The sequence below is a fragment of the Homarus americanus genome, unplaced genomic scaffold, assembly GCF_018991925.1.
Source record: "Homarus americanus isolate GMGI-L3 unplaced genomic scaffold, GMGI_Hamer_2.0 scaffold24895, whole genome shotgun sequence".
NCBI classification, from domain to species: domain Eukaryota; kingdom Metazoa; phylum Arthropoda; class Malacostraca; order Decapoda; family Nephropidae; genus Homarus; species Homarus americanus.
In genome coordinates this window covers 3,559-18,966 of record NW_024724719.1, presented here as the reverse complement: position 1 = coordinate 18,966, position 15,408 = coordinate 3,559, and the positions used below count along the sequence as shown (strand labels likewise).

Below are 15,408 nucleotides of genomic sequence, written 5' to 3'. Positions count from 1 at the left end.
GAAGATAAACTCCAATAATAAATTCAACAATTAACCTCAAATTCTTCAGCACTTTGCCCTTCAATTCGTGTTTGGAAATCCAAATCCTGCAGAAACGAAGAGCTGTAGTTAACTAACGGCTGTGACTGACAGGTCCAATCTCCAAGAGAGCCAATGACTGAGGCACTTCTCCTGATCTTATTGCTTGGGCAATACGATAAGCATAGGATTGATCTGTGCTGAGATCTTTGATGACTCCTTCAGACAACGCCGGAAGGTGAGGGCCAACTTCGACCTTTGGAAAGGTTGTATTTATTTCTAGTTGTGTTGTTTCATCCAGCATGATGCCAAGGGGACCTGACCACTTGTTGTTGCTCTTTGTAGGACCATCAAGTTCCTGGATGAGATGACGAAGAGGTAGCTCGCCTGTATGTAAATCACATACAATCCAAACAAGTCTTCCTAGTTTTTTCTCTAAATGCGTCATTACACCCCCCTGCCATCCGGTGTTCACTGCAGTTGAATCTCCACCAACAGCCTGCAGTGAACTGCCAAGTCCTCTCTCCTGAACCCAACATAAAATATGATCAGCAATGACCTCTGCATGTTTCTTCCCCTCTACTTCAGTTTCGGGAGCAAAGTGAAACAAAAACCGACCACCAGGCTCAGAACAGACAGAGTAGTGTTCTTCTTTGATGAGACCTGGAAACTTTCTGTTCACTCCCTCTACTTCTAGCAAAACTTTTGTGTCATCTATTCTTCCATCAAACAAAAGACAGGAGAGCCCTCCCTCGCTTAAATCTTTTTCATGCTGATCAGATATTTCCTTCATTATTTTTCTTGTGCTCTTCTAATTTTATTATGATCTATCACCAAAGATACATCCTCTCGGCTGATGAGGCCTGCATCTATCCAAGCGGCAGTTGCAATTTCTGCAGCCTCACGAAGTCCAGCATGGTGGCGAATACTAGCTAAAGCAATGTTTGAAATATTTCTTGTGTTGTATTTCATTTTCTTTGGTAAAGGTTCAGATGGCTTTTTGGAACTATCATCTGATGTTGCTTCCTGTTCATCAGAAGAACTATCAAAGAAGTGATAAACATCTTGACACAGCTCTTCCTCTCTTTGGATGGCTTCTTCACTCTTCATTTTCTTCTTTTGTTCCCTCTCTCGGATTTGTTCTTTCTTCTTGGCATTAGCAATCTGCTTCTTTGTTTCTGAATAATCTATTGAACCCATTTGCATACTTCCTTGGCCTTCTGCCTTTGTCCTCTGTGCCTTTATAAATTCAAGCTCTAAAACAGGGATCTTCTTTTCACGAGGACAACCACAATCAATGTGGGAATTATTTTCTCTCTTACCTGAGTGAGAATAGTTGGATTCAGAACATAATTGTATGGAGCACTTGCAGGTCAAAATGTCAAACAGAGCATCAAGTGTGTGCAGAAATTCATTTTTCCTGGCCAAGTTTCCTTTACCAAGTGATGTTTCAACTGCTTTGTGCCATAATTTCGTTAGTTTTAGCTCAATAGTTCGACACTGATTAATCACAGGTGGTTTGAATAGTGCAATAGCTTTTGTCCATTGATGCAGAAGAGGGACTATCATGTCATTTATGAGTTCTTTATCTGTATAGTTCCTTCTGTCCTTTGCATTTTTTTCTCGAAGGAGTAACCCTAATCTTAGCATGTCTCTCACTGTTGGAAGTTCTGATACAGGAAGCTCCTTCCCTTTACCAACTAGCAGGCTCAAGTGGGTTGACAACTGACTTCTTGTCTTCAATTTTGACATCTTCACACTATCTGACAAATAGAAAAATATTTCAATGTTTCATAATTCAATTGTTTCAAAAAATATCAATTTGTTTATCAAAAATGCTGTAACAGAAATAACATAATAATTTCTTAGAACATAATGTTTTATACAATGATATAAGTAACTGCGACAATCAATATGCCCTACTTACAATAATTAAAATGTAGAATTCGTCTGGTAGAGTAGGTGCAAGTGCAATGAGAGCAAACCACCGTCTATGATATCTAGAAGGAGAGTGAGCCGGGCGCCTTATCCTCACGCTTGGTACAAGTCAAAACAAGAATTAAACTGTCCCACACGGAGAGCCTGTTCATGTTCATGTTCTGACATGCATATTGTACACAAGCTATAGAACCATAAAATACTCCATAATCCATATGCTTACATGAGATTAGTTAATATCAAGTGAATAATTCTAATCAAGTCTCATTAATTTGTTGAAATACTGATATTTGAAACTTTAAGGTATAATTGATGTAGGTGAGGGTTATTTCAATTCATTTTTGTTTGCTAATCTCAAGTTTAGACATAAAGAGGCACAATATTTTGACTACCAAATTTGATTTTTAACATGTTGACAAAATTGACACACCCTAATAAATATGATAAAAAAAAGCAATATAAGAACATGGGATGCAGCATAGAGATGCAAGCTGATATGAAGTGACCCAAGTCACAATATTTACCAGGAACCTTACCTACTTAGGTCTGGGCCCAAGGAACTCTTTCCCACCTTAGAACTAATCTGAGGGAGCAGTGAGGATCCTCCCAACCTTCTTCACCCCCCCCCCCAACAATCAGGTTTCTTATTCAACATGACTCTTCTACAGTGACCCTTTCAAAATCTCCAGGCACCATTTATATATATAAAAGAAAAAATTACCAATAGAATGTAAATAACAAAACATAAAATTCAAAATAGTGACCATTTAGCACTTATACCAAAGACTATTTGTTTTCATCAACTCTGAAGTCTTTCAATTCAAAATTTACCTGGATTTTAAGGTTCACATTTTATACTCAGCAGATAAGACAAGTCCTAGTTTTGAAGATATTTTTTGAGCTTTGAAGGTTGACTTATATGCCAGCATATACAGTATATAAATAAACAAACTGTACCTGAACCTACAACTACCAGTCTTCCTTCTTTATTCAGAATTAGTACAACACAGTCATTGTTTTTGTTATATGCCTGCCTTGGATCTGATCTGGTATTACATGAGAGTACAGTATTCCTGGACTGATATGGAACTATAAAAAGGGTTTATCTCTCAACCAGAAAGATCAATACCTGCTTATCAATACCTGTCATGTTTAGTTTTCATAAGAGTAACATAAAAGGGCACGAATGTGACACAGAAGCAACCCACCTCCTTGAGTTCCCTAGATTCCTCCACAAGATGACGATAGTTTTCACCAATTTTCTTGTAGTCTGCCCTGTTGTCTGCCTCGTCCTTGTAAGGAATTAAGCTCTGTGATGACAGAGTTGCTAAGTTGCACAACAATTAACAACAGCTTGGATTTGTAAAATGATGCAGCAAAACATGAATATACATACAATATTATATTATCCTTTTAATTTAATAAGTAAATGGTTTGAAGCATGTAATATACATGTATATAAATTATATCTCAATACAAAATAATTTATGCAGACAGAGCCAATAAACCAAAGTTACAATACAACCTGTCCAATAATCTACTTTATTTTCTTTGCACCAAAAAGGAAGTTAAAATCAGCTTAAATTTGTTTTGGCAAATCACCAACGACCTTAAAACTTATGGCTTAGTATACACATTTATAAACCTCATAATGGAGAACTGGCTTAGTGTACACATTTATAAACCTCATAATGGAGGACTGGCTTAGTGTACACATTTATAAACCTCATAATGGAGGACTGGCTTAGTGTACACATTTATAAACCTCATAATGGAGGACTCATCCCTAAGTTATTTTTTATAACCTTGAGAGTACAGTACTGAACAGCTCAATAAGAACAAGTCAAAGGGTTTTAACCCCAATGTGTGACTGAGATTTATAAACCAAATAAATTCAATAATTAGATTATTCTTCACCTTCACACAAAGATTGCAAGGCATATCCATACAGTAAGAAGATAATCTAAAATGGGAGAAAACTTGATACAGTGAACCCTCAAAGATTCGGACCCAGTAAATCCGGATTTTGGAAGATTCGGACAGAATTTTGGGGTTCTGGGGGCTAAGAAGCCTCCCTAAGAAGCATTCCCAAAACAGAGCAAAGATCATCTTAGGCTCGTGTAACTGAAATGTCAGCGTGCTGGACGCAGGTGCCCGAGGAGGGAAACATAAACAGAGTTGTCAATTGTTCTTTGTATGTGTGTATTTCTCCCATACAGTATGTATTTTGACACTATGCCTGGCAATGGGAACAAGTAAGTGACCACTAGTTAAAGTGTTGTCGGCTCTTGTAACTCTCCTCACCCCCTGCCATATTTAAATGGATTTACTGTTATTATTAGTGTTTACGGATATAATAGTGATTAATCATGGCACTTGTAGTCAGGTTAGACTCGTCACTGTAACCACCAGGCTACTGGGCCAAGTTATGTGGTGTTATGGTAGTTTTTCAACTCGTATTTTCGGGTAGATATACGTAACTTTTTTCATTATTTTCACTTAATTACATGCACACACCATCCCACAAACATATTGTGAAAAAGGTAAAAGAAATAATTGTCCTAAGGGCAAACACGTAATGGGAGGAGAGCGTGGGGGGTGGGGAGCATTGCTTGGGAATCGGCGTCCCAGCTGGTCTTCGTTACTTTGGTGAAGCAGGGATTGTATGCAAATGACGACTGTGTTAAACTTTCATTTGTCTTTTATTTACTGATTTAGCAATACATTATTTTTTGTTGTAACTTATTTATTGGTATTATTTTTAATTATTCCTCACATTTCCTGGCTACAGAAGGAAAATAATTTTTTTTTCCCTAAATACTCCCTGCTAAAATGGGGGTTGCGTCGTATATGCCATAAAATACTGTACTGTATTTTTGGTCTTTTTATATCATTATTTGTCGTTTTATACATTTATTATATTTGTCAGAAGATTTTGACAATCGGCTTTATCGGACAAGTAGTCTCCCCATTTAGTCCGGATCTCCCAGGGTTCACTGTAATTTTGTTGTGAACATAACATGAAACACTGATCTATCCATTTGCTGATGTTGGATACAAGCACTCAATCCCAACCAAACCAGTCCAGATCCAGCTCACCTGAGCACCCAAAAAGGTGAAATTCAAGATCAACCTTCCATTTATTACCTACATCGGGGTCAGTGAACTCACTATACCGCAGTCATCTACCGTAAAATGGGAGGTGAAAGGACATGAAGGCTGCACTGGCAGTGCCAAAACTTATAATCTTATTTATACAACCAATCTAATGTCAAACTTATAGTAGGAAATAAATGAAAAAAATTAAAGGTCCTTCATTACCTGTGCAACCCTAAGCTGAAAAACCAGCAACTGGCTCTGAGGTTGTTGCTAATGGCTCAGCTGAATGATGAATCACTATGCTCTTATCATAAACTCCCCCACTGATATATCAACCCTAAGGTTTCACACCCACCGAGAACCACCACAACAAGAGTACAGTATCTATTTATAACCTAAACATGTAAAATGTATAATATAACTAACTATACAGCTACACAATATTAACAAGTTAAAAAAGAAACAGCTAAATATACACATGAATACAGTTTGTAATTTCAAATTAAAGACTTCCACCATATGTGAAAACTGTGGTAAGTACAATAGTATTGTCAGCAAGGATTATATCTTAATATCAATTAGGAAAATATTTGTCATTAACATTCAGGCAGTCTAAAGTTACTTTATAAATGGTACAGTAATTTATAAACTGACCTCTATATGAGTATATTCCATCCCTGCACAGTCATCATTAACACGGATGTAAATGGCTCTGAGGGGTTTGAAGTGACGCTGAATGGCACTGAGATTTTCTTGGATCCGCATTTTTTTTTCAGTACTTAACTGTGTGCCTTGATTAGAACCATTTGGAAGCTGCAATTCAAAATACAATATGCATATTCAAAATCACAATCATGAGAAGAAAACTAATAATTCAAATGAAATAAGTATTACCCTTTCTTAGTAGGACCATATTGACCATATTGTGCCTCTCAAGCACAAACTTTTATAATTTTCTATAGAGTAGAGTACATTATCTCTCATCATAACATAACATCTACCACCCACACACTTCTCTATTCCATGCCTTCAACTTAACTTTAACTGCACAGATGACTAGATATTTTCCTATTTACTATTAAACATTAATCTTATTTAATAATACAGTATTCCCTTCAAATTCGAGGGGGTTAGGTTCTCAAAATGGCTGTGAATCGCCAAATCCGCGAATAATGGCCAGACGAGGGGGGGGGGTTACATTTTTACTTGTGTACAAAGAAATGTATACAGTTAACCCTCACTTTACGCGGTTAATGTAACCCACAGGGTACCGCGGAAAGCGAGAAATTCGTAAAGTGAATAACATAACATATGGGATTAATTGAAAAGGAGTCCAGGCCGATCCCCAAACTCCACTTTTTGACGACACATAACTATGTTGTAGTAAAAATAACATCTTAATTTTATGATGGTACATGCACACAATTAATACTTAAGAGAAATACAGTCGCCAAGTTAATGTCCATTCAAATAATGGACACACTCCCTCCCCCTCTTCTCACACTACACTGTTGGCTCTTCCCTCTGAGAAATTTTGGGGGTAAAACCAGGTATAGTAATAAATAATACCTCAAACTAAAGTTAGGATAATACAATTGACATTGCTGGATTCCTTGTAAGACCAGGAATATTTTGAATATAAATGTCATATATTTTTCACAAAAGATAACATATTTACTCAGATTAAACATTACATCTAAAATTTGTATGTCTAATGCAAAATCTATGATGTTTATATTCAAAATGATCACCAAATTGTAAGAATTCCAGCAATGTAAATTATATTCTGGCCGGGTAATTTGTATGAATTTTATGAGCTAAAACAAATATCTTCAGTTAATAAAAAAAATAATAATTCTTCACGGGGTAACAGATGGTCGGTCGGTCCCTCCCTCCCCCCCACCCCCCACCAACCGTCCCAAGGAGATGTGTGGGATAACCACTAAATTTTAATAAATAATACCTCAAACTAAAGTTAGGATAATATAATTGACATTGCTGGATTCCTTGTAAGACCAGGAATATTTTGAATATAAATATCATATATTTTGCACAAAACATAACATATTTACTCAAGAGTAAACATTATATCTAAAATTTGTATGTCTAATGCAAAATCTATGATGTTTATATTCAAAATGATCATCAAATTGTAAGAATTCCAGCAATGTAAATTATATTCTGGCCGGATAATTTGTATGAATTTTATGAGCTAAATTAAAAAAATTATACTTCATCCGTGTAAAGGGGTACACCCACCGCGGAATGTGAGCATCCTGGGTTCTGGCAGGGCACCGCGTAAACGTGGAAACACGGAATGTGGGACCGCGTAAAGTGAGGGTTGACTGTATTCCGTTTGTGTGTTTGCCCTTAGGAAGAATTATTTCTACCCTCAAGACTACTTCCCATTAATAGTTATGTGTATGTGTTTTGTGTATGTGTGTGTCTACACACACACACACATATATATACAATACAGGTAAATGAAATTACTGTCTCTAGAATGAATGGTTCCCTGTCCCGGCCGTGAAAATGCCGGCAACTTTAAAACTACCCACAGACATTCTGGGTATATCCAGGGTGTCATCCGTGAATTATCCGAGCGTGCTGTAATAATAATATGTAATATTTATTCAATAAAATTGCCCTTCAGGTTTACAATTGAATAAGCATGTTTATAAACTATGCAGGTATACAGTTCAACAAGAATACAGTGGGGTATGCTATAACGAATCTAATTGGTTCTAGAACCTTGTTCGTTATAGCATTCGTTCGTTATAGGATTAATCCGTTCCAGGCCCCCAAATACAACCACTTAACACTGAAAAATATAATATAAAATTGTAAAAAAGTGCATAAATATGCATCTAAACCCCTGAAATAAAGAATATCATTAATATTTGTAATAAAAAAACAATAAATCAGTAAAAAAAAAACCAAAACCCTTTTTTTTTTGTTTTTTAAATAATGTTCGTTGTAGGAGTTTCGTTCGTTATAGCATTCTCAATTTTATAGGTAAAACCGTTCGTTATAGGAATATTCGTAGTAGGATCCGTTCGTTATAGCATACCCCACTGTATAGATAATATACTGTAGGTATAGAGTACATGTAGGCTAGGGGAGTACAGTACTGTATAGAGTTTCCTGTGTGCTGAGACAGTGCAGGTAAGCAGTAAGGCAACTTGACCAAGGATAGATGACAATGCTCTCTGGAGCTTATTTCCAGGAGGGCCCTTTGCTTAGGCTCATGCTTGGTCTCTAATCAGTAATAGTATATCTACACGAGTATTAATGAGTTTATTTGATAGAATTTAACAAGGTTTACATTGCGCTTGGACTATCCGAGGCAGGCAGATCACTACCGCAGTTTTACAGTATGTGGTTTAATAATATAAAAAAATCATTCTCTTATCTTGCTGTAGCTTCACCTACTGTATTATGTATTTCTTCAGGGGCAGATCCAGGAATATCTAAAGGGGGGTCCAGGAAGTTTTGGGTAGTGGAACATGGCGAGCATTTTGAGGCCCCTGGAAGCCACGTGCACTTGATATTAGGAGATATTCTGAGGTCAATAGTAATTACTTTTTACAATACAAAAATGCCTGAGTACAATGCTGCATTAAAGAAAAGGTATTGAAATTTTCTGATGAAAAAGGGGGAAGGGGGGTGTCAGGATCTCCAGGACTCCCCCTGGATCCACCCTTGTTCTTTGTTTTAGCTTTGAATTGTTTAATACCATAACGTTTTGATGTAGTCTGGTAACTTGTTCCAGTCTGTTATAACAATAAAGAAGAAAGTGTTGTTTGCTTGACCATGGACACCATGTACATTACCATAGAATTATGTTCACTAGTACCTTGCCAGTTCATATTTTGTAGGTTAAAGATAAGTATATACTGTACTGTACAGTATCTGAGCAAAATGAACTCCTTCACTGCTTCCAAACTTAGACATTTATGCCACTCCATGGAATTAACCCCTAAAGCCAAGGTGGCATAACTCTACGTCCACTTTAGTGACCCCGGGTGATGTTCCTCTATGTCCTTAATCTTTGCAGCATAGTTTGAATACCTAGAGAGGACAAAGTACTTTGCTTATGATATTTATTTACTTGGCAATTCAACTCGCACATAATCTTTGTTTCAAGTCTAGTGGTCACCTTACCCACGAGCTACCATGATGGATGCACATCCTTCGACGTCTCGTGACCTGCCTCACTCCTCCAGACCCTCAAGAGTTGAGTGGCATCGATATAGTATTGAGTGACACTGACAGTGATGGGGAGGAAACAGACCCAGATGATGTAGGGTTTGTTAAGGTGGCCAGCGGTGAGAACAGTGATACAGACAACGGCACTCGCCCCCCCCTCCCTACCCTACCAGCCCCCTTAGCAAGGTCATGGTCATGAGTGTTGTGGACGTAGTGGACCACTTGCACGCCAGCCACAAGAGTACACTTGGAGTGACTGCACACTAATTTTATGACTGAAATACAGTACCAGTTTTTAACTGTAAATTATTTTTAATTTTTATTTTTGCCAAAATGTGGCCATGTGGGGGCTCCAGCAGGTCTTACATCACCCGGGGCATAAGGGTTAATGAATTAAATGTACAGTATTTGATTAATACAATCTCACTGAATACAGAAGAAGTACTGCAGGGGTTTACTATACATAGTGAAGCCTTAATCCTTTGTGTACGGGTTCCTCTAAGCTGAGTAAAATAATCTGGTGTTAGTCAAATACTGTAATATTAAAAGTAGCATCCCCATAGTGAAGGGGTTAATATCTGTTCAATATTAACATACTGTACCAGTACAGGTATATGTACATGAATATGGTAATGTCCTCCCTAAAAGTTTATAGTAATGAAAAGGTCATTTGTATTTATTAAGTTCAAATTAATATTTCTATTCAATACCAAACAATCAGAAAAGACATTATTTTAATACAAATCTACTCAGTATTAGGTAACTCAACAGTTTATGCACTTTACAAAATAACAAATGTATAACCTCACCATTGAGCAGCTTATGTATGCACAATAAAAATGTATCTGTCTAGATGGGTCCAATGAATTTCATTTTGATCAATATGACTCATGCTGTCTCTATAGGGTTGTCAAACTCCTTGGTCCATGGTGTCATTGTTTTGCAGAGTGTGGATAGATACTATCTTTACAATGTGTACAGTCACTAATATCCCCTCCAACACCTTTTTTAATTCATAAATATAGTGCATAAATCACCATTTTCGATTGATGATAATGAACCAGGAAAAATATAAGGTTATCTATATATAAATACTGTATAAACAATATTTGGTAACCTGTGTTTTGTTCATCCTGGACACATTTCTGCAGTCTCACCATTACAACTACTGTACCAGGGAATCTCCCATCCAGTCTTACAATGTTTCAGGTGCAGGTGTCCAGTAATTCAATGCACTACTGTACCAAATAATTGTTGTAGAAAAGTAAAACTAGGACACTTACTGGCATATTCTTTAGATGAGAAAAAACCTCACTAGTTCTCAGGACAATTTCTTGAACAGCTTCGCAGCCGGCCTTACACAAAAATGATGTATTCCTTTGTGGGTGGGGTTGTGTCTGGGATGATTCCCCACCACCTTGTTGCACACCTTGGCTGCCTGTAAAAATATATGAATAAGTAAATAAATAAAAAATAAAATAAATCCAAAAATTGTGTACGTATACTGTAGCACCCATCACTCTTATAGAATGCAGGTCAGGGTATTCCTTGATATCTGCCATTAATCAAACTCCTGTACAGTACCTGGATTTCACTAAACCAGAGACAGACAGTTCAGGTCTTATATGGCTAATACAGTACTGTGTGTACACTCCACTAAAAAATATTGTGCACCCTTGGCTCTGAAACCATCCTCAAAGATCACTGCGAGAGAAGCCGTGATGAGTGTTATCACATTTCTTGGCTTGGTGTGTTATATTGTATAACCCCGTAAAGATGCAGAATAATCTTTTAGTAAGAGGCAATTTTGAGAAATAACTAAATACTCTACTGTACTAAAACTCCATTTTATAACCAAATCTACCCAAGCCTGTATAGTATCAGTTGCCTTGTGTATAGTAATCAAGTACAGAGGGTTGAAAACCCAAGTTCTCGAGGACATAGACATGTGGCTGAAACTAATCCAAAATAAGTCTACGCTTTCCCATAAAATCATGCTTTTAAAAAGAGACTTGATGGATATAACAGTTACCACAAAAGACTAGAACCACTGAGGTTCACACTTGCACTATCACCTCTGGTTTTTAACCCCTTTTGCACGGAGGTCTCCCTATGCTAAATAAAATCCTCTTAAATTAGACAAATAAAATATTAAAAGTGCTGTACCCATGGCAAAAGGGTTAATTGTCATACATGGCATAACTTGTCATTTTATGGTCCTCTCCAATGCCCAGCTCATGACAGTAGCCCCAATAGGGAGAAACAACGGAACATGAATCACTCCATCTTAGCTTGTTTACATACTGTAGGTACACCACAGATTTTCCGGGAACTGATGACCCTGCACCTCCTTTAGTCCGGACAAAATTACAAGAGGGCACTTAACTTCCTTCCCTGCCTGCCATATTTTGCTGGATTTACTGTTACTATAAGTGTTTACTGATACAGTGATCCCTCGGTTAACGAACGCCTCGGTTAACGAAATTTCGGTTAACGAATTACCTTCCATAAGAATTTTCAATTCGGTTAACGAAATTTTTACGAAATCATGTCAACATGTGTTCGCTTGCTCACCAGCTGGAATATTAGTCCGCCAATACAATAACTGGTTCTAGGGCTTAAATTCGTTCTCATTTGAGTAAATATCAAGAAGGTTGTACTATTCAATAATTTTCCAAATTTTATATTAAATTTTTTAGTTATTTTAACACTTATTTAACATAATTACAGTACAAGAAACTAGTTTTTGGTGCGCCATTCAGCCACTTGATTCACCCAGCAAGGCGTCAGTTTGTATCTCTGGTCAGTGGAGGTAACATCGCTTGTGGCTCTCTTGAATATAAACTATTTTTACGTTTTACAGTACAATTATTGGTCATTCTGAAATTTATTTTACATATTGACACTATATACTGCAGTGCAGTGTTGATTTAAAGAAAATACTCTTGAATTACACCTAAAGAACATAAAATTTTATAAGTGAAATGACGACATGAAGCTTGGGGTGATTTCTCTTCCACCCCCACTTCCTTCTCTTCTCCCTTCTCCTCCACCCCCACCCCCACTTCTAATTCCCATCATCATCATCATCATCATCAACAAGGAGCGTTCTACATACTCACCTCAAAATAAGTGTACTTTATTGCATTTATTTTTACTTTGTATGTAATTTTCGGTGAGCTGGAACCAATTACCCAAAATCCCATTGAAACAATGGTTTCGGTTAAAGAACGACCTTCTGGAACGAATTGTGTTCATTTACCGAGGGACCACTGTATAATGTTAGTACCGATGTTAATAATAGTACAGTATATTACTCCTGCAGTATCCCACTTTCTTATGTTCTTATTACTTGTTCTGTGTAATGATCATGTTGTCACATCATTTTCCCCAAAGCTCATGTAGGTAGGTATGTACAGTCAGAAATGATGTTGCCCTTACATACAGTCTACACCTAGACCCCGACTTACGACGGGGTTAGGGACCCAAATCCAGGTCGTAAGTCCGACATAGATAAAAAAAAAAAATCTACAATGAAATACAGTACAGTAAAAGTAATGAATAATGATGAATGGATACAGTACAGTGAAAGTAATAAATAATAAGGAATGGATACAGTGTGACTGAGCACTTAACCTTTAATGTACAGTAGTCAGCTGAATGCACATGGGGCCCCCATAATTTTCTAATTATACATGGAGACTGCATTAACTGGAAACGTTTCGGTATAGAAAATGCGTGTGTCATTTAAAAAATTTTTTTTTTTTTTTTTTAAATCTATATCTGAGGCGGTCGTAAGTCCCGACGGTCGTAAGTCCACGTAGTCGTAAGTCGGGGTCTAGGTGTATTTGATTACGTAAATGAGACCAGAGGTTGATTTATGTATTTGGTTTGCATTACCTCAATTGCAAAACCAAATTATGAAAATAATGTTATTAACATTTCATTACTAAATAAATTTGTTCATAATGAAAATTATTCAATGTACAGGTAGTTCTGCTATAACGCGATAATTGTGTTCTTGTAAAATATCGTGTTATAGAAAATCGCGTAATAGAAATAACAGGGCTTATGGAGAAAATAGGGTTAGGTGCAGATTACTCGAAATCGAAAAAATTTAGTAGTTAGCCTAACACAAAGGATAGCACAGTCTAAATAAATGTTACATTCATATCTAATAATGAAATCATACAGTAAATTTAACACTTTACCTTGAAAAAATATGAATGTAACTTGATGGGGGAGAAGGGTGATTTTGAGGTTGATAACATCAAGCTTCTCTTCAAGTGTTATATCCTTTCTTTTACGATAATCACCGGGAATTCTATCATCAGAATGCTTTTTGGAGATATTCTTCTTTACCATATTCACAGTTAATACCACAAAATTGGAGAAATAGTAAGCAAAAATCGCGTTATAGCAAACAAGCGATCGCGTTATACAAATATTGTTCCGAATTCATAAATCGCGTTAGAGCAAATTCGCGTTATCAAAACACGCGTTATAGCAGAACTCACTGTAGCAGAAATAACTTGATTGGCTGTACAGTCGACCCTCGTTAATTCGGACTAATGGGGGGGAAGGGTGTCCGTTTTAGCCGATTGTCCGAATTAACCGATTTAGGAGTTAATATTGCATTATATTTCAAAGTCATTGTTTTCGTCACGATTTTATCCCACTTTCCACTGTGATACGTACGTAATTTCAGCAAAAATATTACATTTCTGTGAATGTATTATATCAAGCACAGTATGAATAGAATATCATTGTAATATAACAGTATTTTAACCGAAAACTATTAAAAAACAACGGAAGGTTAGGTAAAATCTTTTGTTTTCGTCATGTATTTTATCCTATTTTACATTAAAATACATCACGTTTCAGCAAAACTACTGATACTCAACAGCTGGTTGTAAACAATAGGAGGTTGAAGTAGATTACCTGGTATTATATTAAGTGTGAAATATCAAAAAGGTTTTTATTACCGGTATTTTTTGTAGATTAATGAGAACTGTGATACCGTATATGATATGATAAGTTAGCCTGTGCTAAGAACTTCAACATAGACTACTGAAAACACGTTGTAAGGTAATTTAGCCTATTGTAAGTTGGTGAGCTTCATTTGCTGAAGGAACTGCACAACTTTTCATTACTAATTGGTACATATTTCACATTTCCATTGTTTATTAGCAGTAAATGGTAAATATTTTTCATGTCTGAAGCTAAAAGTTGCATCCCCCACACTAGTGGTGGAGATATTCATTTAACAAAAGGCTGGTGTTTTATCCAGCAGTGGGTGGAAGCATTTTAGCTTAAGTTAATATGGTAATATTCCTAAAAAAAAAAAAAAAAAAAAGTTCATTTTTTGTCCGAATTATCCGAAATCCGGATTAAAGGGGTCCAAATTAACGAGGGTCGACTGTACTAGGCATTAACAGTTTTGGTAATTATAATGGTGATAAGAATGTGAATATGAAATATTTTTAGAATACATTGATGTTTTCTTGATTGTATGTATAATCATGAATCAGAAAGTAGACTACTGTGCTATATTTTATTCAATATAATTCCTTCAACAAAATATAAAGAAAATTACAGCCATAAACCATAGTTTCTGTAAATATGACTCAAAGAGAGAGAGCGAGGAGCGTGGTCGCTGCCTCCCAGAGTGACGTCATCAAACCTACACCCAGGCCTTCTCTTCTAGGTGGCCTTGGCACAGGTCACTGACCCACATCGGGGCCTGCGGGGCGAAAATATAATTGTAATAATTATATTATTATTAATTCATAGTAAATAAAATTTATAATAAAAAATACAAATTGGAAAATAAAATCATAAAATAATAATGATCATAATAATAAGACTGCAAAATGTAATAACAATAATAAAGAACCATAACAAAATACAAAAACGAAAAAATCAAAACTTTGAAACAATATATGTATGTTGTATTGTCAATACAATAGTAAGAGAAACAATTGAGACCCTGCAATTGTGTGTAAATGAGGCAGAAAGTCAGATCAGAAACCTGGGACTTGGTCACAATTTTTGTGATGCCATATGGCAGCAGGGTCTACCGTTAGACAACACATTATGCTATCAATATCTTCCCAGGTGGTAGTACCTCCCTGTTTGGTAGCT

At 36.4% G+C, this 15,408-nt stretch overlaps 1 protein-coding gene across 3 annotated transcripts; it reads right to left on the bottom strand.

Moving 5' to 3' along the window:
* Window positions 1-2,608: 2,608 nt before the first annotated feature.
* Window positions 2,609-15,033, bottom strand: LOC121864551 (mediator of RNA polymerase II transcription subunit 30-like). Of its 3 annotated transcripts, none has more exons than XM_042363621.1 (4): window positions 14,861-15,033; window positions 10,548-10,702; window positions 5,710-5,868; window positions 2,609-3,248 (listed from the first exon to the last, which is right to left on the bottom strand). In XM_042363621.1, the coding sequence occupies exons 1-4, from the start codon at window positions 14,871-14,873 to the stop codon at window positions 3,093-3,095; spliced, it is 483 nt and encodes a 160-aa protein (XP_042219555.1). In that variant the 5' UTR covers window positions 14,874-15,033; the 3' UTR covers window positions 2,609-3,092. The 3 variants fall into 3 exon arrangements, with proteins under 3 accessions (XP_042219555.1, XP_042219554.1, XP_042219556.1); XM_042363620.1 differs by having other exon boundaries at window positions 2,617-3,266; window positions 14,861-15,030; XM_042363622.1 differs by having other exon boundaries at window positions 3,144-3,283; window positions 14,861-15,030.
* Window positions 15,034-15,408: the final 375 nt, after the last annotated feature.

Bases quoted from the DNA above. Each gene is read 5' to 3' on its own strand.
- LOC121864551 (XM_042363620.1), bottom strand. The intron at 5,869-10,547 runs GTAAGTGTCCTA...TTTGAATTGCAG, and splicing joins CTCATCTAAAGAATATGCCA to CTTCCAAATGGTTCTAATCA. The intron at 3,267-5,709 runs GTCAGTTTATAA...CTGTCATCACAG, and splicing joins TGGAATATACTCATATAGAG to AGCTTAATTCCTTACAAGGA.